We start from the raw sequence: 23,739 nt of genomic DNA on the forward strand, positions 1-23,739 counted from the left end.
GGCAGCAGAGAGCACTGTGTCAGACTGGAGAGAATACACCACTTCCTGCAGGACATACAGCAGCTGATAAGTACTGGAAGACTCAAGATTTTTATATAGAAGTAAATTACAAATCTCTGGCACCAGTTGAAAAATTTTTTGATTCTCTTGTTTTAAACAATTGTTATGATATTTGGTCGATGTTAACAAGGTTGTAGTTGGCAACACTCCAATTATCTGTAATAATTTATAATAACAATCATTGTTATCAGTTATGTGATTGATCAATGTAAATGCTAAACAACCAAAATTATACCTAACATCACAGCCAGCTCCTGGTGTACTACAAGAGTCATGTGACCAGAAATACACAGCACAAGATAGAGTACCACAAGCTGATCTCTGTATAACCCCAAATAATAGGAAATATAACCACTGTACTGTGTACTAGGAGCAGTATTATAGTAGTTATATTCCTGTATATAGGGGCAGTATTATAGTAGTTATATTCCTGTATATAGGAGCAGTATTATAGTAGTTATATTCCTGTATATAGGAGCAGTATTATAGTAGTTATATTCCTGTATATAGGAGCAGTATTATAGTAGTTATATTCCTGTATATAGGGAGCAGTATTATAGTAGTTATAATGGTACATGGGGCAGTATGGCTTGATCAATTCATACACAAAATTCTGATGTGTTTTTTATTTAGCCAAGCGGCACTAGTATCAGCCATAGGTGTGAGGTGCAGCACTCTGTTTCTTCCCTGAACCGCATTTTGTTTCTCTCTTTTCTCCGTGTTTTGCACTCCTCCTGGTGAGACCCACATGACCGCAATTAGCAGGAGACACCTGAGTGCACATGGTTTTAATCCCTCCTGTTTTTTCCCATTCTGTTTGCTGCAGCTATGGTGAGCGCAATACCTTATCCAGACTTGTGCTGCTTGGGGGCGACCTTCTCCGCCGGCGGTGCTGGCCGGGTTCTGGTGTGGTGTTTTTGGGTCTGGTCCTGTGGCATGGGGGTCGCAGGGCCGTCCCATGGCCCCCGTTTCCTGGCTGTGCACGCCTGCGGGGTTGGTGGCCACTGACTGGCACGGTGTGGACTTAGTGTAGGGACCCATGTGTATCAGATACCGGCACGAGGTACATGGGGCAGTATGGCTTGATCAATTCATACACAAAATTCTGATGTGTTTTTTATTTAGCCAAGCGGCACTAGTATCAGCCATAGGTGTGAGGTGCAGCACTCTGTTTCTTCCCTGAACCGCATTATAGTAGTTATATTCCTGTATATAGGAGGCAGTATTATAGTAGTTATAGTCCTGTATATAGGGGACAGTATTATAGTAGTTATATTCCTGTATAAAGGAGCAGTATTATAGTAGTTATAATCCTGTATATAGGAGCAGTATTATAGTAGTTATATTCTTGTGAATAGGAGGCAGTATTATAGTAGTTATATTCCTGTATATAGGAGCAGTATTATAGTAGTTATATCCCTGTATATAGGAGCAGTATTATAGTAGTTATATTCTTGTGTATAGGAGGCAGTATTATAGTAGTTATATTCCTGTATATAGGAGCAGTATTATAGTAGTTATATTCCTGTATATAGGGAGCAGTATTATAGTAGTTATATTCCTGTATATAGGGGCAGTATTATAGTAGTTATATCCCTGTATATAGGAGCAGTATTATAGTAGTTATATTCCTGTATATAGGGGCAGTATTATAGTAGTTATATCCCTGTATATAGGAGCAGTATTATAGTAGTTATATTCCTGTATATAGGGGCAGTATTATAGTAGTTATATCCCTGTATATAGGAGCAGTATTATAGTAGTTATATTCTTGTATATAGGAGCAGTATTATAGTAGTTATATCCCTGTATATAGGAGCAGTATTATAGTAGTTATATTCCTGTATATAGGGGCAGTATTATAGTAGTTATATCCCTGTATATAGGAGCAGTATTAGGCTATGAAATCACAGAGAGGCTATGTTCACACTCATGTGAAGTTGAGTGAATGGCCGCATTTTAATGTCACATAATTTCTGTTATAAAATAACGTCCCCCTCCCCATGTGTCATGAGTGCAGGAAAACCATTATGAATATGTGCGGCGCTGTAAGGAAGCAGACGTGCAGCTGTTTTATTACAGCACCGCACATATTCAAACAGTTTCCCCGCTTCCAGCATAAGGGTCCGTGCACACTACGGAATTGCCGTGTATAACCCGCGGCGTATTCCGTCGCTTGTACCCGCAAGCGGCGTTGCGCATCTCCGCCCGTGCCATAGACACTATGCACGGGCGAATTCCGCATTCCGCCGAAAGAATTGACATGTCACTGCGAGTTATACGCGGGAATTCCGTAGTGTGCAGGGACCCTAATATTCGTCATAGTAATTCGTCATAACGTCATAGTCGTCCGTGAAACACAAAATGTGTGAATAACGCTGCCTGGAAAACATGGATACAGTCATAGGCCATAGGCTGCATACACGTTTTCCAGGACCCCCTAGGGCTGCATCCAACTTCTTCAGCCACCGGTAACCAAATGCTGGTTCAGACAGACCCGGACATGCTTGAGTGCCGCTCATCTCTATTCCTGATACATCATTTGTAGTAACAGGCTGAATCATGGTGATCCCACATTTTCTGGCTCGTCTCCCATTTTCCAGCCCCTCACACATCTCTCCCGGTGAATCACCGCACATCTCTCTAGTAATGTCAGCCGGGGTTTTAAAGCAACATTCCTGCATAATAGCGGAATAGCTGACATGCCTTTGTGCAGCAACCTGTTCAGCCAGGTACAGGGGGGGGGGTCACATGACAGGCTCTGTCCAATCACAGCGCTCCCAGCTAGAGGGCTTAAAGAGTAGCAGGAGCACAGGTGCATGTACTATTAGTGAGGAGCAGCAGGACAGGTGCACGCGACACAGGGGCTGGGTGAGTATAATGCTGGGCAGACATGGCCGAGATCTGGGAGCTGTGTGCAATGCAGTCACAACTTTTATCCATCTCAGAAATAGATTTCATGATTTGGCGGAGCTGAGTTTGTCATATTGCACAGCGCACTTTGCAGATTTCTAAAATAATCGACTACATGTGCAAAATGGGAGCGAGAAATGAGAAATTCAGCTCTGCTTTATAGTATGGTGGGGATGCAGATTTAGTAGCACTGAGTTTATTTGCACAATGCGGTATATGCTACTCAGTTACCTGGGTATATAGTAACATCCTAACCAAGGGACGTGTGAGGATTCTGAAGGAGGGAACGCATTCAGCTCTGCTACATAGTTGGGTGGAGACACAGATTTAGGGTAGCTTCACACATACCGTATCGCTGCGTTTTTGCTGTCTTTTTTTACATGAGCGTTTTGATTTTCATGTGAAAATCAAAACTCGCATGTAAAAAATCACACCAAAAACGCAGTGTTAAAGATGCACCGTTAAAAACGCAGCGATACGGTACGTCTGAAGCTACCCTTAGTAGCGCTGAGTTTATTTGCACGATGCGGTGTATGTTACTCAGTTACCTGGGTATATAGTAACATCCTAACCAAGGGACGTGTGAGGATTCTGAAGGAGGGAACGCATTCAGCTCTGCTACATAGTTGAGTGGAGATACAGATTTAGTAGCACTGAGTTTATTTGTGGTATATGTCACTTAGTTACCTGGTTAGTAGTAACATCAGGATGAATCTGCAGAAGTGAACACATTCAGCTCTGCTACATTTTTGGGTAGATATACTTAGTAGTAGCACGGAGTTTATTTGCACAATGCGGTATATGCTACTCAGTTACCTGGGTATATAGTAACATCCTAACCAAGGGACGTGTGAGGATTCTGAAGAAATGTATTTAGCTCTGCTACATGGAAGTGTGTGCGTGTTTCATCACGTGTTATTCCTCTAATCTGATTTATAATTCTATACACTGTATAATTTTTGATCATGTTCATGTGTGCGGTGATGGAGCAGAGCTGAGTTTGCTATTCGCCATAGAAATCACACAGCGCTGCTATATGCATTCGCTTGATACATTTAGTACAGGATCTAAAATCCAAAATTGTATCGACCGTAACAAACTGGGCAGCCTCAAAGTGACAAATTCAGCTCTGCTGCATCTATCTTTTTATGGTCTTTGTATATGACACAATCCACATTTGTTTTATTTGACCACCAACCCTGTGCTTAGTATCTTATAATAGTACAAGGGCGTCAGGAGCTCCTTTATACTGGTCACATATAGAAGTAAATGGAGCGGGGAGGTATGGCAGGGAGTTTGTCACTGAAGTGGCTGATACCAGAGAACAACAGAGCTTCAGTCTGTGGCTCACACTAATGTCTGACGTTTTGGATACTGACTAGTGCTGAGCGGATCTATCAAACCGCTCGGGTTCAGCAACGTTCTCCGATCCCAGGATGTCGCATTAGGGAGTCCTGGAAAACCTGGATAAAGCCACAAGCAGTGGAGGGGATGTTGGGGTTGGGTACGAATGCTACGGTATTGTCTCCTTTTGTATACCTTTTATTTTTTCTCCTTGATTGTATGATTTTCATCACCCCGTATGACGGCTTCAGGAATGTGGTGGATATTCACCACCCCGCTCTCTTCTTTCCATTACACACAAGCAGCTGTAGGGCATTAAGGTGCGGCCCCGTACGTGTCCGGGTAAAAATATAGAAGCCTCCCGCCCTGTATTTTACCTCCTGCTGCCGGGGAGAGGCCCTGCTTACTGGCGTCACTTTATTATACCTTGTTCACATTTTATTTTTATTTATTTTTTTCCAGTTTTTTTTGTATATTTTGTTTACATTTTTTTTTTTTTTTTACTGTCACATTATTACTCATCAGATATTGAGAACATTCTGCATGTTATGATCTGAAATGATTTCCTAACGACTGGACACTAGGGGGCAGCTTTGGGCACCCCTCTTTTATGGTCACTGAGGGGCACCACCTATTATAGGAATAAGGAATAACCTCTTTAATTATATTAAAACCTTTTAAAGGTTTGTTCAGTATTGGGGGGAATGGCCACCTGCATAAACAGTGCCACACCTGTGCTCAGGTTATAGGCTGTATTGCAGCTTAACCTCATTGGAGCGAATGGGGCTAAATTTGAGAGACCACACGTGACCCGTTTTTGTTTTTTCTTTGTTTTTTTTTTTCTCTCCTCTCTATTCCTAAAAAAGCTAAGACCCCAAACTATTATAGAGGGTAGGAAAGAATTTCTAATATGCTATTGGGCATTGTGAGATGGTGGCGGCAGCCCCTCATTCACCATCCTCATCTATTAATGTAGAGCAGCTGCAAAGAGCGTCTCCTCTCTGGAGGACCCAGCACGTCCCTGTTCTAAACAGTCAGACCATTACTTTAAATGGACATAGTGTAATACTCTGTTTTGCCTGTGGTGGTGCTGCAGGTTATCTTTCTTTATAATTTCTTTATATTTAAAAATCTCCAGTCTTCCAGTATGTATCAGCTGCTATATGTCCTGCAGGAAGTGGTGTATTCTCTCCAGTCTGACACAGTGCTCTCTGCTGCCCCCTCTGTCCATGTCAGGAACTGTCCATAGCAGGGGAGGTTTTCTATGGGGATTTGCTGCTGCTCTGGACAGTTCCTGACATGGACAGAGGTGGCAGCAGAGAGCGCTGTGTCAGACTGGAGAGAATACACCACTTCCTGCAGGACATACAGCAGCTGATAAGTACTGGAAGACTGGAGATTATTTAATAGAAGTAATTTACAAATCTGTATAACTTTCTGACACCAGTTGATTTGAAAGAAACTTTTCAAATCAAACACTGGAGTGCCCCTTTAACTCTGTATGGAAGTGAGTGAAGCAGAGCATTTACTGGCAGTAAATGAGGACACATAGTAATTGTGTGTGTGTGTGTGTGAACAGGTTTTACCATACTGTAGATCCCTCCCTGCATCACACAAACATAGTAAACTGGTGCAGCCATTGGGGTCCAGAACTTGAGTTGTGGAGTCGCTGGCTATTTCTGAACCAATATGGCGGTATGTTCATGTGGATGGTTAAAGACTATGCGAACCTGGATAGAAAACGAGGAAGATTTCAGGGTCTCTAGGAGAGTCAATATGGCCGACAGGAAGAAGTTTTGTCGGCTACTTCCTGTCCTAGATTATGAAGGAAGAAAGATCTGGACTGGGTGGCTTGTATGGGGGACTCAGAAGCATAGCCATGACTTGTTATATAAGCCGAGAGGCCATGACTATGCTGTATAAGCTGTAGCTAGGCACTATAGCCTGTGACTATGCTGTATAAGCAGTGGCTAGGCACTATAGCCTGTGACTATGCTGTATAAGCAGTGGCTAGGCACTATAGCCTGTGACTATGCTGTATAAGCAGTGGCTAGGCACTATAGCCTGTGACTATGCTGTATAAGCAGTGGCTAGGCACTATAGCCTGTGACTATGCTGTATAAGCTGTAGCTAGGCACTATAGCCTGTGACTATGCTGTATAAGCAGTGGCTAGGCACTATAGCCTGTGACTATGCTGTATAAGCAGTGGCTAGGCACTATAGCCTGTGACTATGCTGTATAAGCAGTAGCTAGGCACTATAGCCTGTGACTATGCTGGATAAGCCGTGGCTAGGCACTATAGCCTGTGATGACTGTGCTGTATAAGCCGTGGCTAGGCACTATATGCTGTATAGGTGACATATGGCCGCAGTCTTCTCTAGATCTTCATTGTGAACCATGGATCAGGCTGGGGGTTGACTTTGAGGAATTCATCTAGATTCTTGTCAGAATGTGGAATTTCACCTTAGTGCCTCGCTCCCCACCTGAATACCCGTGCTGGGCGACTGCTGACACCTGCTGTAGAAAGGAGAATTACCCACAATGCCTTAGAGTGGTGATAAGAATGCTCAGTATGGGAAACAATGAAATGTAGGAATGTGGTGCGGCTGGGTCAGCGACCTAGATACGGGGGTCTCCTCACAAACAGGTTTAGCAGAAATCGGTTTTGCTTTGTGGCTTTTGGGGTTTTTTTTTTAGTGCTCACCTAACGGCCTATTTGGGCCGGATGTAGCTTCCCCCATAGTCTAGATACCAATACATCTTAGGGGTTAAACGGATGGGATAAGCTGTCTAGTCGCATTGGCACGCTGACTTGAGGCTGGGGTCCCACAGAGGTTTTTTTTTTTTTTTAGTTTTTGCAGCTGAAAAACATCAGAAATTTTCAAACTTTTTTTTTTTTTTCAAACTTAATTTTTTAAAATCTTTTTCTAACATCTTTAATGGTCAAACAAATTTAATTTGCTGTGACTTGTGGTGATCAATGAATGTGTTGCTGTTCTCCTCCATCTTGTGAGTCTTTGGGGTTGGGACCAATCCTGCACCCTTTTTGGACAGATTTATCAAGCGGAGACAAAAATTGGTATATAGATAGTATGGATCTACTGGTTATTGTAGAGATTAATATTTGATTCTTCTCTCTTTTACAGACTGTCCACCATTGAGACAATGTCGGGAGATTCAGGAATTCGCTGTTTCCAAGTGATATTAATAATCGGTAATGTGGTCATTGGTGTAAGTATTGCTGCTTTTGTTTGTTTTTATATTTATATTGCCATCATAGTAAGCTGCACCTTGCGGAGGGGGCAGTATAAAAATCCAAAAACTGTTGGGTCTTAGTCATATGGGCTGTAAACAGATGAGAAATACATGGTATAGATCCTTTAAGTCTGAGTTTAGCCCAGAATGACCTTAAGAATGACCTTTTAAGAGCTTAGTCTAGTTTGCCTAGATATTTCCTTCCTGACCTCCTCCTGGTAATCAGATGTCCATGTCCATTCTTATATGTAGATAATGTCCTGTTGGCTTTACGGCAGCAGACTGACATAGTGCATAAGTTAGTTTATAATCCTTAAGAACTCTTTTCGTCCAGACACGGTCCAGCAGGGTCAAAAACCCTAACATGCTGACATGATTTTGACTTCACGGGGAATTTATATTTATAGGATTTTGACAGCTTTCTCTGTTTTTTTTCCCCTAGCTGGCTGGCCTTGCCTTGACTGCAGAATGCATCTACTTTGTGTCGGACCAGAACCGTCTCTACCCCCTCCTGGAAGCCACCTACAACGATGACATCTATGCGGCTGCATGGATTGGCATTTTCACCGGTTTCTGTCTCTTTTTGCTCGCTATCATGGGTATTATAGGCGTCATGAAATGTAATCGCAGGATACTAATGGCGGTGAGTGTTCATGATTGTGCCTGCACCACATCTTGCCGAGCACCAATGGCTTATACCCTTCCTACAACGAAATCCGAACCCCAAAGGTTTGATTATTGGGGTCGTGGCCACTTTAGTCTCCGTGAATTCCAAAACCATAAAGGGGAATTTTTGGTCATTATCCAACAGGATGGCTGTTATCAAATTGCTAATGGTTTCATTAGAAAATAAACATACAACAGTGACCACTTCTTCACCAAAGGTTGGTATTGGTCCATGGATTGAATTTCCATCGATCAAACTTTGTCTTTCTCAACTATAAAGGCTTTAATTATAAATAAGAGAGTCTTAATTTCGACTTGCCGTCCAGCCCCACTTCGCACATATGAGCCATATTGACCAGACTTGTTGTTAGATTGTACACAGGGCTCCACCACAGTTGGTGGAAACCACTGGGCAGTGAGCGTGCACGTTCCCACCTTTGGATTCAGTTCTTGACCTATTTAACACATTTAGGAGAAGTTGTCGTTCACGTGGAAGTCATAGGTTCTCTGGAAGTTAGGGATACAGCCCATTGAACCCTTTCAACCTCAGAGATGCACGTGTTTCCACCTCCTCTTGGCTGGATAGGTTTGCAGAACAACCAATGTATTCAAGGTTATTATAATGTCCAAAGATATCGGTAGTGAGGGCAGCTATGCCAAAAGGTTCTTGATAAATGTGGTAGATGTTATGGTAAGAGGACGTGAATATTTGGTAAAGATTTGTCTTCTAAAGTTATTATGGTTCAAGATCATTGACTTTTTGTGTGTTTTTTGTCTTTTTTTTTTTTTTTTTTTCAGTACCTAATCCTGATGTTCATTGTTTATTGCTTTGAAGCCGCATCTGCTATTGTCGCAGCAACACAAAGAGACTTTGTAAGTATTAAGGTCATAACCCAGTAGGGCATGTGTGCGAGTCTCAAAACCTGCTATCGCCATTATACCCCTCTCCCCATCCACTTCTGATGCAGATTATTGACCAGTTGTGCACTTGTATTATGATGCTTAAAAATATTTCTGTATACCTAACACTATATTTATTTTGTTTTTTTTAGTTTATTCCTAATTTATTCTTGAGACAAATGTTGGAATACTACCAAAACCAGAATCCCAGCAACAGCGATGAGCAGTCTAAGGTTAATGGAGTCACAATCACCTGGAACTACCTTATGATACAGGTACTTTGAGTCTTGAGGTTTTCGCTATTCCACCAGTTATTATTGTTGATATTTTATGTTTTAAGGTGAATGTACCATCAGGCCTGGGCTGAAGCACTGGAGGTGGGCTGACCCACCTTCAGTGGGAGGAAACTCCCGCCCCCCTATGATGCGGCTCCTTTCGAATCGATGAAGTCGTATCATAGAGGGGCGGGGGGTTCCTCCCACTGGGGACGGGTTGGTCTGCCTCCAGTGCTTCAGCCCAGGCCTGATGGTACATTCACTTTAAGATCTGAACTATTATAATAGCAGGAGCTATGTCAAAAAAATAGCTGTCAACTAAAATCTGCTTTAATGCAGCGACTAAAAAATAGATGGAACCTGGTCATAAAAACTGGGGGCTCGTCCGGGATCTAAGTATATACATAATCCGTAATGCTGCCCTTTTTACCTTGATTTGTGCATTCGCAATGATGATTTTCTCAAAACAAAGTTCTGAAGCTCAAAATAATCTAGTGTCTGCAAACTATCCTCGATGACGTAGTTTATAGGAGTCTTCTAGGCGACCTCAGTCTTTGTTCACAGGGCCTTGACATTTGAGTTGTTGTGGTGATATAGACAGCCTAGTTGGACTTTACCAATAATCTCCGACATGAACAGTTATATGGTTGTATCCCCGCAAGATATACCAATAGTGGAATAGTGTAAAAAAAACAAACCCACCTTTTTTCTTTTTCAGAAACAATGTTGTGGCGTCAACGGTCCTCTAGACTGGCAGGATTACACGTCTGCGTTCCGGCAATCCAACAGTGACTCTGCTTTTCCTTGGCCTCAGCAGTGCTGTGTCATGAACATTAATGGAGAACCATTGGATGTGACACAATGCAGACTGGGAGTTTCTGGATATCTGAATCTCAATGTAAGACATGTGTTTTGGGGAGTACCAGATAATATAAATGAAGCATTGGGCTGAACTAGACCAACTATAGGCGCATTTTTGTCTTTCAAGTCACATTGTGGGACTCGTAATGTAGATTTGCCTGCATACCCATTTAGCCCTATCATGTTGGCTGGCCCCTACATTTTTGATACAGACAGTACAACCAGGGTCTGAATCAGACAAGCCTGGGTTTTGGGTGACTCCATTAAGAGATGGGAAATTAGGCAGGGTGGGGTAGACCAGGGGCCTACCAAGAATCTAAGTGTCCATATACACCCATAGCTTACCCTGAGCGTATCCACATCAATCAGTCTATGACTTTCTACGTCTTGCTAGGTACAATATTTTCCAATGTGCTCATCTCATCTTGTGTGATCTTCTCCATAACAGGGCTGCTACGATCAGATTGCCGGACCACTGAATCGACACGCTTGGGGTGTAGCATGGTTCGGTTTTGCAATTTTGTGCTGGGCTGTAAGTATCATCAGTAAAGTCACCTTATTCAGTTGTTTTAAAGGGTTCTGCCCACAACTCTACTTTGGGATTCCTTGTAGTAGGTGATAGTAGCCCTATAGATCCATCTTTTACTTGCTCAGGAGTGTTGACCAGAAGGTTGACATCTCTGAGCAAGTGATCCTAGTCATTGACCCAGTGTCTTGTATAAATCTTCTCCTTTAGCTCACATCCTTATTGGCTCTGCATTCCGTATAAACACTTTATATATGTAGCATGTATTACTATTTTAATGTTTCCATCTTCTTCCAGTTCTGGGTGTTGCTCGCTACCATGTTCTACTGGGCCCAAATTGAATATTAAATCAGATGACTTCTTATCCTTTCGGAAATGAGTTTTATGGAGCAAATGACCAAAGATCATGTGGCCAATATGAAAGACAGGACGTGAAGACCCCTCTTCCTGAAGCCAAAGCATTCTCTCTGACTTATGATATGTTGGCCGGTGGACTTGATTTGGGGGATGGGGGGGGGGGGGGGGGGGGGACACGGTCAGATAACGCTGCCTGATACAAGTCTCTATTTTAGAGGTCTGCAGTCATTGTGCTTGTATAAGTATTGTTCTCCTGTATATATCTATAATATATACCAACATGTAGCCTCCATGTGTTAGAATGTATATGATGTTCCATGTGGCTTCTACTTTAGGTTTTTTTTGTTTTTGTTTTTTTTTTTTAATGACTTGTAGCCATGACCTTTCTGCGTTCCATTTTTACTTTTTTTTTTCTTTTTAATTGTGAATTAAAATATGTAAAGATTTCCATGTAACTTTTTGTTTTTGCTCCACTTGTTGCCAGACAAGATAGTATTAAGCCTCCTTTCCTCTATCTACACGCTTCTTGCTTTTTTTAGAATCACAGAATTAAATATTGTAAAAAAAAAAAAAAAAAAAAAAAGAAAAGTGTTGGCTCTGTGTAACTTGGCCAGAAAGTGGATGGGATTGTGGGGTTCTCGCACTCCTCCCCGTCCTTGTGACTTTGGAGCACAGAGCAGATGAGTTTTGGCTGTAAATGTAAAATCACCGATCATCTGTATTTATCAACAAGGTTTATTCTAGAGGAATCCAAGTCAAAATAAATTTTTTTGCCAAATTATTCTTGTAAAATTATTTATAGACTTATATATTGTTAAAGGTTTTCCAGGCTTAGGGTGGGTTCACACTACGGAATCCGCGCGGACAAGTTCCATCGGATTCCGCAGCTAGTGATCACTTGTGGTGATGCGCATCTCCGCCCGTGCCATAGACACCATTCCCCCATTGTGGCAATATCCCCTCTGACATGGCTCAGATGATTTTAATGAAGCCGCGTCTAAGAGGGAAGCGGGTTTCATTTCACTGGAGGTCGCGGTTGTGCCCCCGATGCTTTAAGTCGGGCCTGGGCATTGAGTGTGGGAAGCTGGTGGCGGTTCAAAAAAAAACTACCACATCAACGGCATCACCAATCGATTAAGGTATAAAAAAGCAGCGATGTACCTGATGGTAAAAATAAGCGCCACACTTGTCCTCAGTTTGGGTTTTGCTGCTCAGTTACATTGCATGGAGCTGAATTGTAATACCACACACTACCTGAGGACAGGGGTGACACTGTTTTGTTTTTTTTTGTTTTTTTGCAAGAAAGTAGCTGTGTTCTTTGTAAGGGTATGTTTACACAGAGTAAATCAGGCAGAATTCCGCCTGTCTCAATGTGCCATAACCTGTCTATGGGAGAGCGTGCGCTCCTCCGCTGCCGGCGCTCTCTGCTCAAAGAAGTGACATTCTGCCTGATTTACTCAGTGTTAACATACCCTAAGCCTGGATCTTATTGACTTGATGGCGCCTCATTTATATCAGATTGGTGGGGCTCAGACTACGGGCGTCCTGACAATCAGCTGTTCGGAGGGACTTGGTGCAGATCGGCTGCTTCATGTTTGCCAGCGCTCCTCTTTGCATGCGCCGCCATTTTTTGGGGCAATGTAAGATAAAGTGCAAGTAAACACTAAGAGGACGTTTGCCGATAGCTGGGAGGGTACTAGGTGTCGGACCCCCACCAAGCCGATATTGAGGGCTATTTCAGGTTGGATGACCCCCAATGTCTCTCCAAAACTGCTACCATCCAGATGCCCTAATGCAGTGGTAGGAAACCTTGGCCCCCCAGCTGTTAAACTACAACTCCCATCATGCCTGGACAGTCAAAGCTTTAGCTTTGGCTGTCCAGGCATGTTGAGAGTTGTAGTTTTGTTACAGCTGGAGGACCGAAGGTTCCCCATCTCTGCCCTAATGGGACATAAGGTGGAACGGCTCCCCCTCTGGCCTGTCCGGGTATAACATAATTGCACAATGTGACTTTCCGCAGTGATGCCAACTGATCACCGGTCAAAGGCAATAGACTACTGTCCATGACAGCATATACATTGCTCATACCTCCCAACTTTTGCAAAGAGCAAAGAGGGACATGTGCGCTGCGGTCCCCATAGCCACGCCCCCATAGCGACCCTCCATAGCCACGCCCCCATAGCGACCCTCCATAGCCACGCCCCCATAGCAACCCTCCATAGCCACTCCCCTACAGTCACCACATGCTGCTGACTGAATAGTGCCCTATATAGTATCCAATCCCCCCAAAAATGCCCTATATAGTATCCAATCCCCCATTATAGTGCCCCACATAGTATCCAATGCCCCCATATATGCCCCACATAGTATCCAATCCCCCACATAGTGCCCCACATAGAATCCAATCCCCGACATAGTATCCAATGCCCCCATATAGTGCCCCACATAGTAGCCAATGCCCCCATATAGTGCCCCACATAGTAGCCAATGCCCCCATATAGTGCCCCACATAGTAGCCAATCCCCATATAGTACCCCACATAGTAGCCAATCCCCCCATATAGTGCCCCACATAGTAGCCAATCCCCCCATATAGTGCCCACATAGTAGCCAATCCCCCCATATAGTGCCCCACATAGTAGCCAATCCCCCCCATACAGTGCCCCACATAGTAGCCAATCCCCACATAGTGCCCCACATAGTAGCTAATGCCCCCATATAGTGCCCCACATATTATCCAATCCCCCATATAGTGCCCCACATAGTAGCCAATGCCCCCATATAGTGCCCCACATAGTAGCCAATCCCCCATATAGTGCCCACATAGTAGCCAATCCCCCCATATAGTGCCCCACATAGTAGCCAATCCCTCCATATAGTGCCCCACATAGTAGCCAATCCCCCATAGAGTGCCCCACATAGTAGCCAAACCCCCATAGAGTGCCCACATAGTAGCCAATGCCCCCATATATGCCCCACATAGTAGCCAATCCCCCATATATGCCCCACATAGTAGCCAATCCCCCATATATGCCCCACATAGTAGCCAATCCCCCATATAGTGCCCCACATAGTAGCCAATCCCCCATATAGTGCCCCACATAGTAGCCAATGCCCCATATAGCGCCCCACAGAGTAGCCAATCCCCCCATTAGTGTGGCCCCAGCGGAAAAAAACAGTAACTCACCTGTCCGCCGGTCCCAGCAGCTCCTCTCCCGGCAGAGCGCGCACTCCTGTCATCCTCCGGGGCGGACAGCGGGGTACAGAGACACTGACTGAGCCGGAAGTGACCTGCAGCCTCTATATGAATTACTTCCGGTACAGTCAGTGACTCTGTACTCCGCTGCCCGCCCCGGAGGATGACAGGAGTGCGCGCTCTGCCGGGAGAGGAGCTGCTGGGACCGGAGGACAGGTGAGTTACTGGTTTATTGTTTTTTTCGCTGGGACCACATATATTGCGGGACACGGGGGGCCGTTCCGGGACCGCGGGACAGAACCCCGAAAACGGGACTGTCCCGCGAAATCCGGGACGGTTGGGAGGTATGACATTGCTACCATACAGCCTGGGCCTAATGAGGGACTGGTTGCTATGGAGTCATTGCCTAGCAACCCTATCTTTTCCACCTATGGGACATTTTAACCCTCTTACGATTTTCCCATAAACAGATATTTTAGGATCGGTTTGTTGCTTGTCTGGGTGAGGGGTATAGACGCCCCTCACAGATGGCATCACTATATATATTTGTATATATATTTTTCTCCTACCTCTGCATATGACTGTTCTTATAGTGTAGTGTTCTCCTACTGTTGAAAGACTACAACTCCCATCATGCCCTGAAGGCTGGAGGGACATAATCAAGAAATTGCTTAAGAGGAAAATGGTGTTTGTTGCCCATAGCAACCAATCACAGTTCTGGTAAAGTGAAAGCCATGCTCTGGTTGCTATGGGCAACAATGACCACTTTGTTTCGCCTAGCAACCAATCACCTTCCTATTTGGGTGACTAGTTTTACAATGCATGTAATGAAGGGGTCATGATTTTTATATAAGTACCCACAATGCTGTCTGTTCTTGTTTCATCCCGGTCAGTCATGTTGAATTATTGAGATGATTGCCTAGGAGATGCATTATCTGAGTTTATCCAAAACTAGAAAAGAAAATGGCTGCTTTCTTCTAGAAAAGATATCACTCTTGTCCACAGGTTGCATGTGGTATTACGGCCTGACTCTACCGTTCTGGTAGAACTATATCCCAACAAGTCTAGTATATAGTCAGACGCATGGAAACTGACACACACCTTTAAAGTGTACCCGACATGGTGGCCCGCTGCTGGATCAGGCGATTTCCTATCTAAGTCGAATACGAACACCCGAGACTGTAATGCTCACGACCCCCATAGGATTGTGCACTGATTTCTATGGACACCTGAATTTCTGGAATGAATAGAGGAACTCCCAGCTGGTCCGGCATTGGGCCGCCATGATGGGTACACTTTAGGTCTATGACCGCCTCCATCTTGACAGAATTTCCCACATTTCAGGTGTTTGTGTAGATTTAGCAGATAAAGATGTATAGATACGGGTTGGTCCGACCATCGATTGACCTGACCAGTCTGGTTTCTTCCAGAGACATGGATCCATTATAATGGGATCCGCCATCACCTCCATATTGGATCATTCTCATTCCCTTTTATACCGCAGGTGGAGATGCTCCCGCATACCAACATTTTTGTATCTATTCTACGGCCTCAAGGCCCGAACTGCTGTCAGGTCATCAGAGCCGCAGCCAGACTAGGACAAGTAGACATAACATGGAAGCATCAGTGTGAACCCGGCCTTACGTCTTTGCCTCTTATGTAGGTTGTTTTTCCCATCAACCTGAAGACAAAAGTCATACAACGTAACCGGTAGATCCAGATCCGCTGTCCATTGATGTATTGTTGTGTGACCCTCCGGTCTCTCGGCCTCCGTCTCCTCCCTGCAGTCACATTCTTCATACTGGATGAGCTGGTCCGACCGGAAACCAACTTCTCCTTTAGCAAACGGTTTTTTGTAGGTGTCCACAGTTTTTCGTAACCGCCAATAAAGTGTATAAATAAGTAATATGTATCTCAGTGTGTAACCCCATAACTGCCGACCCCATCCTTGGGTCACATGACCCAAGAGATGCCCAATTACTAAGGGGGAGGGGGTTAAAAGACATTCAGAAGGTGTTTGGTGGAAGGGAAGGGGTTAACACCTTGGTCCTTTAGTTACATTCCGAATTATACAGCTGACCCAGAAAGTTGCTGGACTTTTGGAATATTGAGATTTTTATAAAAATCCATTTGTGTTATGCAATTCAGGTCTTCCTAATTTTCAAGTGTTTGAAGGATTTAAAGGGGTATTCGCATCTGGTCAAGTCATCTCCCAGCGCCATACCTGTCCTAGAGATCGATGAGGGCTCCATCTGTCTGACCCCGTCCCCCTTACAATCTGTTAGTTATGTCCTATCCTCTGGTCATACATAAAAGGCTCCAAAAACCAATAAAAGTTGAGTATTTGATGCGGTGGTAAAGTTATATGGCCTGATACAACGGTATTATTTGTACTATATAGCAGTAATAGCAGTGTTACATGGTATATGGCGGTTTTAGATAAATGGGTTTAGTGTGGTCTCGGCGCTCCAGGTCATTTACAGATTGCTGCTTCCCAATACTGCGGCTGAGTTTGGACTTTGGAGGCTCTATAGTGCATGTATGTTATTACATTAGTATGTTATCACATTATATTATTATATATGTATGTATATTATATAGACATGTTTATTATTATATAAGTATGTGTTATAACATTATATATGCATGTATGTTATTACATTATATTATTATATATGTATGTATGTTATTACATTCTATTATATTACATTGAGGAAATCTGACCAGATTATATGGCACCTTTAAATAGGTTACAGTGTACTGTAGCTTTAAGAAATGATAGTGGACATGTGACCACCTCGGGGCAACCATTTAAGCTATTCGGAGTATGAGGTTCTACCAAAAACCAGAAAAACAGGAGTCTCAATCTTGGGACTGTGGTTTTATTGTGGAAAATCACCAAAACTTGTCTCTTGTCTGCTCTGATTACCAACATAGAGTGGTCAGGAGGAGCTGATGAAGTAACGGTGGAGGCCACGGTCAGGGGTCTCTTACATCAGACTACAACCCCCATCACTGTCATGGTGGCAACTACTACTTCTGAGCAAGAATGTAAAGCTGTGCGGTATCACACACAACAGGCTTAGACATCTGAGGTTATCAAGCTGTATCACACCTGAAGAGCTTAGATACATAAATGGACCTATAACATTATTGGGCATGTTTATGTTTTTCAGCATCTCACTGCAGCTAGGGGGCGCTGCTGTACTGGAGTCTCTGGCAAACAATGCAGCTTAAAGTGTAAACATATGGTACTGCAAGTGATGGACGAGTGTCATGGACTGGTGGGGGTATCTAGGTGGTTAGACAGAGGGGGCTTCTTTAATTCAAGTGCCCCCACCTTGGTGTAACGGCCTAGATCCCCCCCCCCCATGACATTCTCCCTCCCACCTATGTCCCCTAGACTGTTCATCTTAATACATCCTAATACAGGAGTACTGCAGCGTATTATAACTCCTCCCATTTATCATATTATTATCATCATCATATTATTCATCCTGCACGACGCTATAATTGTGTTAATTTGCGAGAGGCAGTCGTGAAGGGGTTAAATTGCTTGTTCACACCAAATGTTTTTCTTTCAGATCAACTGCTACCAGAAAGTGCCAGAGATTTGTAATTTATTTCTATTTAAAAATCTCCAGTCTTCCAGTTATATCAGCTGCTGTATGTCCTGCAGGAAGTGGTGTATTCTCTCTAATCTGACACAGTGCTCTCTGCTGCCACCCCTGTCCATGTCAGGAACTGTCCAGAGCAGCAGCAAATCCCCATAGAAAACCTCTCTTGCTCTGGACAGTTCCTGACATGGACAGAGGTGGCAGCAGAGAGCACTGTGTCAGACTGGAAAGAATATAAGTACTGGAAGACTGGAGATTTTCAAATTACAAATCTCTGGTTCCTGTTGATTTGGAAGAATTATACATTTTTTTGGGGGGAACTACCTCTTTAAGGAGAGTGGCCAGCAGCTACTAGCACAGTATGTTATTCTGCTTTCCTACCTGTAAATCTGCTGCCACCCAGTGGTGATACATAGGTATAGCAGCCAACATAAAACATCCTTACAGATGAAAATGTTTGCACATATTTTTACTTATTTAGCAGCAACATATTCCGCAGCGTTGTACAGAGGTCTTCAGCGCTCATACCTGGTCCTGTACTTAACTCCTTTTCACTCTTGTTATTTTTGACAACTATGTTTTTTACCTTCTCACCTTCTATGAGTGGGAACTTTTCTTATGAAGACTTGTTTTTTTATGGGATGTTCTATATCTTTATTGGCCGCCTTCATTTTACCATATAATGTAACGTTTTAGTTTTGCCATTTGCAGAGCTGTATGAGGACTCGTTTTTTGCAGGGTGAGATGTACGTTTTATTGGTGCCGTATGGGGGGGATAATTTTTATTCCATTAGTCCATTGTTTTGTTTTTTTACTTGATGATCATTTGTACAGTGCACTTCAATCCTGCTCTATTCCTATATGCAGGGCTGTATTTACCACTAGGCACCTGTGGTCCTGTGCCCAGAGCAGCACCAGGGAGAAGGTTTTTTTAGTCTCCTACCTCCCGTTCAGACTTGCCAGTAAATCTGGGGTCTTTTCGAGGGGGAGGGGGGATGGCGGTATTGTTCAGGTCTGGTATGGCGTTATCCAGTCACAGTATGGCGGTATTGGTCAGGTCTGGTATGGCAGTGTTATCCAGTCACAGTATGGCGGTATTGGTCAGGTCTGGTATGGCGGTATAAGGTCTGGTGTGGCGGTGGTAAATGTGACGCCTGGGGCTATTACCTACCAATCTACCAATCCTGTGGTGAGAATTCCCTCACACAATATGCAGACGCCTCTAATCATTGATTTAATGAGGAAATTTGTTTATGTTTTAAGCCGCCAAAAAGCATGAAACCGCGATTCAGACAATGTTTCTCCATGTAGAGAAATGTATGTGGCCGATACCAGGCTCCCATCTCTCCCCACTAGTCATGTGCTGTTACCAGGATTATTGGCCATATGTCTATTGGTTACCACATGAGGGTCTGGCATCTGCTGCATGTGGTGACGTACAGTAAATGTGAGAATGCGGCCTAAGACTGATCAGATATCAATATGATGATCAGAAACTAGAAAATCCTGATGCTGATTAATGAGTAAAGATGGGGGGTCTGCAGGTGTAGTGCCGGGGGCAGCAGGTGGTAATACGGCCCTGGGTACTGTATATATGGGGGGCCTGCAGGTGTAGTGCCGGGGGCAGCAGGTGGTAATACGGCCCTGGGTACTGTATATATGGGGGGTCTGCAGGTGTATTGCCGGGGGCCCTGGGTACTGCATATATGGGGGGTCTGCAGGTGTAGTGCCAGGGGCAGCAGCTGGTAATATGGCCCTGGGTACTGCATATATGGGGGGGTCTGCAGGTGTAGTACCGGGGGCAGCAGCTGGTAATACGGCCCTGGTACTGCATATATGGGGGGGTCTGCAGGTGTAGTGTCGGGGGCAGCAGCTGGTAATACGGCCCTGGTACTGCATATATGGGGGGGTCTGCAGGTGTAGTGCCGGGGGCAGCAGCTGGTAATACGGCCCTGGGTACTGTATATATGGGGAGTCTGCAGGTGTAGTGCCGGGGGCAGCAGCTGGTAATACGGCCCTGGGTACTGTATATATGGGGGGTCTGCAGGTGTAGTGCCGGGGGCAGCAGCTGGTAATACGGCCCTGAGTACTGTATATATGGAGGGGTCTGCAGGTGTAGTGCCGGGGGCAGCAGCTGGTAATACGGCCCTGGGTACTGTATATATGGGGGGTCTTCAGGTGTAGTACCGGGGGCAGCAGCTGGTAATACGGCCCTGTGTACTGTATATATGGGGGGTCTGCAGGTGTAGTGCCGGGGGCAGCAGCTGGTAATACGGCCCTGGGTACTGTATATATGGGGGGTCTGCAGGTGTAGTACCGGGGCAGCAGCTGGTAATACAGCCCTGGGTACTGTATATATGGGGGGTCTGCAGGTGTAGTGCCGGGGGCAGCAGCTGGTAATACAGCCCTGGGTACTGTATATATGGGGGGTCTGCAGGTGTAGTGCCGGGGGCAGCAGCTGGTAATACGGCCCTAGCAGTAGCAGGTGGAAGGTTGTGTGTGTGAGAGCTCCTGCAGGAACCAGAACTACCAGAGCTACAGGGAAGGAGTCCATCTTGCTTTCCCCAGGAAGGTGGCAGATTCCTGGGGAGAGTCTCCCAGCCTGCCCATGGAGGATCGGTCCTCCACTCCCCGGTCTAGGCCGGCGGGGGGTGGAAAAGGGAAGCAACCAGCCAGTGCTTCAGAGAAGGTCCCGGCCAGTGGGACGAGGAGATCCAGCAGGGTTCGCAGCAATGTGGGCCCCTCTCCCCTGGCGACGGTTGGAAGGTCTCAGGCTCCGGCAGACAGTGAAGTTGTGCAGCTATGGAGCGACAGAGGCCGTACGGAGTCCGTGTCCACCTATTGCTCCAGGATGACGGCCATGTTCTCGGAGTACGAGCTGCTGGGGAAGCAGCTCAAGAAGGCAAGAGAGGAGCTGCGGTGCGCCAGGAATTTGGCCAACAACTCCTCAAAAACCAAAAGAGCCGCTTTCTCTGCGAGAGTGAAGGAACTCAAGGAGGAGATTAAGGTGATGGAGAAAAGAAGGGCAGTGATCCTGGAAGGCAGTGGAGCCAAGAGGGAGAAGCTGCAGAATGAAGACCGCTTCTCAGTAATGGCTTCCAGTGGAAGAGGTGAGGAGAGTGATGGTGGAAGCAGTGGGGAGAATGGAGACATGGAGAGTGAGGCTGAGGTGGAGCAGGACAGGGGTGAAGAGGGTGGAGAAGGTGCAGTCATCCCAGTAACCCCAAACACCCAAAGTGCTCCTGTAACCCCGGGGGTCCCCTGCACCCCCCTGGAGTCAGCAAGCCTAGAGCCACGCCAGGTAGCTTTACCTGAATCCTTTGAGGAGGATGACGGCAGCGATGATGGCCTCATAGCAAGCGGTCTAATGAAGGCCATGACTTTGGTATTGTAGAGTATGGTCCCAGGAACACAACTCCACAAAACCAAACCCCCACCCCTTCCCCAATAAGACACAGAGAACGTTCGTTTGGCTAAATATGGCCACAGCAGCCATAGTTTATTTAAATATATAAACGTACAAACATTTAGCAAAATTATTTATTGCACCAAAAACCATCTTATAAAAACTTCCTATAAACCACTAACTCTGTTTTTAAATAGTCGTAGAGGAGGTCCTTGTAGTTCCCAAACAGATCTGATGCCCACTTCAATGAACTAATTATTGGTATCCTTAATTTGCCTCCAGCCGCCCAGCCCGCCTCGGAGACGCCATTTAACCATATATGGCTCCCAGGCCAACCTCTGCTCTCTGGTGATACACCTCCAGTGAGAGCCCTTAAAGCGCCAGACCCCCAAAGCTACTTAATCATCATTGAGGAGGAGGGTCATACCCCAAGATGATCCCCCCATCCCCCCATCAATTTGACCTCCAACTACAAGGAGCTCCCCCCCACCCTGGCTGCCATGACGAATGCATACCCCAACCCCCATTCCAGCCCCACTGCTGTGACCCCGCCACCCCCACATCCACTGACTAACAAAGGGAGGGAGGGACTACTTCACGGTCTCCTGCCTGCCTGCGGCCCCGCTCCGGCCCTCCTTTGTGATGCAAGCAGTGGCGGAACTACCGCCGTAGCGGCCGCTACGGGGCCCCGCCGTATCGGGGGCCCATGGCGCGGGCCCCTGGAGCTCACATAGCCTGTAGCACCCGGCGGCCGAGCAGGCCTCCCGGGTGCTACAGCTGTTTGGGGTCCAGGCAGTGGCCACGAAGGGGGGCCCGCGGGGCCCTCCCGATCAATTACTCTTGTGACCGCAAGCATTGTTTTGCTTGCGGTCACAAGAGTCCTGCTCCCCCGGCTGCTGCGCGGCTGCCGGGGGTGTCGCATCTTATCCCCGGCAGCGCGCGCATCCCAGAGCTCCCAGGGAGCTCTGGGATGCACGCTGCCAGGGATAAGACGCGACACCCCCGGCAGCCGCGCAGCAGCCGGGGACAGACCAGGAGGAGAATCAACGTGGGAGCGCGTTGTCAGGCGAGTTAAGTTTTTTTTTTTTTTATCAGCCTGCAGGGTGGGGGGAAGGAGGGTGGCATCTATGAGGGTGGGGGGAAAGAGGGGGGCATCTATGAGGGTGGGGGGAAAGAGGGGGGCATCTATGAGGGTGGGGGGAAAGAGGGGGGCATCTATGAGGGTGGGGGGAAGGAGGGGGGCATCTATGAGGGTGGGGGGAAGGAGGGGGACATCTATGAGGGTGGGGGGAAGGAGGGGGCCATCTATGAGGGTGGGGGGAAGGAGGGGGCATCTATGAGGGTGGGGGAAGGAGGGGGGCATCTATGCGGGTGGGGGGAAGGAGGGGGGCATCTATGAGGGTGGGGGGAAAGAGGGGGGCATCTATGAGGGTGGGGGGAAAGAGGGGGGCATCTATGAGGGTGGGGGGAAGGAGGGGGGCATCTATGAGGGTGGGGGGAAGGAGGGGGACATCTATGAGGGTGGGGGGAAGGAGGGGGCCATCTATGAGGGTGGGGGGAAGGAGGGGGCATCTATGAGGGTGGGGGAAGGAGGGGGGCATCTATGCGGGTGGGGGGAAGGAGGGGGGCATCTATGCGGGTGGGGGGAAGCAGGGGGCATCTATGAGGGTGGGGGGAAGGAGGGGGGCATCTTTGAGGGTGGGGGGGAAGGAGGGTGGCATCTATGAGGGTGGGGGGAAAGAGGGGGGCATCTATGAGGGTGGGGGGAAGGAGGGGGGCATCTATGAGGGTGGGGGGAAGGAGGGGGGCATCTATGAGGGTGGGGGGAAGGAGGGGGCCATCTATGAGGGTGGGGGGAAGGAGGGGGCATCTATGAGGGTGGGGGAAGGAGGGGGGCATCTATGCGGGTGGGGGGAAGGAGGGGGGCATCTATGCGGGTGGGGGGAAGCAGGGGGCATCTATGAGGGTGGGGGGAAGGAGGGGGGCATCTTTGAGGGTGGGGGGGAAGAGGGGGGCATCTATGAGGGTGGGGGGGGAGAGGAGGCCATCTATAAGGGAAGGTGGGGGGAGAGGGGGCCATCTATAAGGGAAGGTGGGGGGAGAGGGGGCCATCTATAAGGAGGGCAACATGGGGGGAGAGGGGCCATCTATTTGGGGGGGGGCAACATAGGGAGAGAGGGAATACACAGAGGGGGGCATATATTATTAGGGGGTCACATAGAGTCAGGGCTACCCACTAAATGAGGGTGTAAAGGGGCCAATACAAATGTGCAGTGTGTATATAGATGAGGATGGTGCCAGAGTGAGGAGACTAATATGTCTGTCTGGCAGATTCTGTGGATTCGTGGCTCGGAGAAGTTCTC

General features: G+C 46.4%; 1 protein-coding gene and 2 long non-coding RNA genes across 3 annotated transcripts in view; 2 read left to right on the plus strand and 1 right to left on the minus strand.

Moving 5' to 3' along the window:
• LOC138768201 (uncharacterized) overlaps positions 1-23,739 on the minus strand; it is an 860,246-nt gene that overhangs the window by 374,334 nt on the left and 462,173 nt on the right. The gene's annotated exons all lie outside the window — the stretch shown is intronic.
• UPK1B (uroplakin 1B) lies at positions 2,871-11,312 on the plus strand. The gene is made up of 8 exons (XM_069944976.1): positions 2,871-2,931; positions 7,465-7,549; positions 8,016-8,216; positions 9,038-9,112; positions 9,292-9,414; positions 10,133-10,312; positions 10,724-10,807; positions 11,099-11,312. The coding sequence occupies exons 2-8, from the start codon at positions 7,484-7,486 to the stop codon at positions 11,147-11,149; spliced, it is 780 nt and encodes a 259-aa protein (XP_069801077.1). The 5' UTR covers positions 2,871-2,931; positions 7,465-7,483; the 3' UTR covers positions 11,150-11,312.
• LOC138767887 (uncharacterized) lies at positions 14,488-16,259 on the plus strand. The gene is made up of 2 exons (XR_011358870.1): positions 14,488-14,569; positions 15,858-16,259. It is a non-coding gene; the product is annotated as an uncharacterized lncRNA (long non-coding RNA).

This window comes from Dendropsophus ebraccatus, chromosome 11, assembly GCF_027789765.1.
Source record: "Dendropsophus ebraccatus isolate aDenEbr1 chromosome 11, aDenEbr1.pat, whole genome shotgun sequence".
In the NCBI taxonomy this organism is placed as follows: Eukaryota; Metazoa; Chordata; class Amphibia; order Anura; family Hylidae; genus Dendropsophus; species Dendropsophus ebraccatus.

Bases quoted from the DNA above. Each gene is read 5' to 3' on its own strand.
- UPK1B (XM_069944976.1), top strand. From the start codon at position 7,484: ATGTCGGGAGATTCAGGAATTCGCTGTTTCCAAGTGATATTAATAATC. The intron at 9,113-9,291 runs GTAAGTATTAAG...TGTTTTTTTTAG, and splicing joins CAGCAACACAAAGAGACTTT to TTTATTCCTAATTTATTCTT. The intron at 9,415-10,132 runs GTACTTTGAGTC...TTTCTTTTTCAG, and splicing joins GGAACTACCTTATGATACAG to AAACAATGTTGTGGCGTCAA.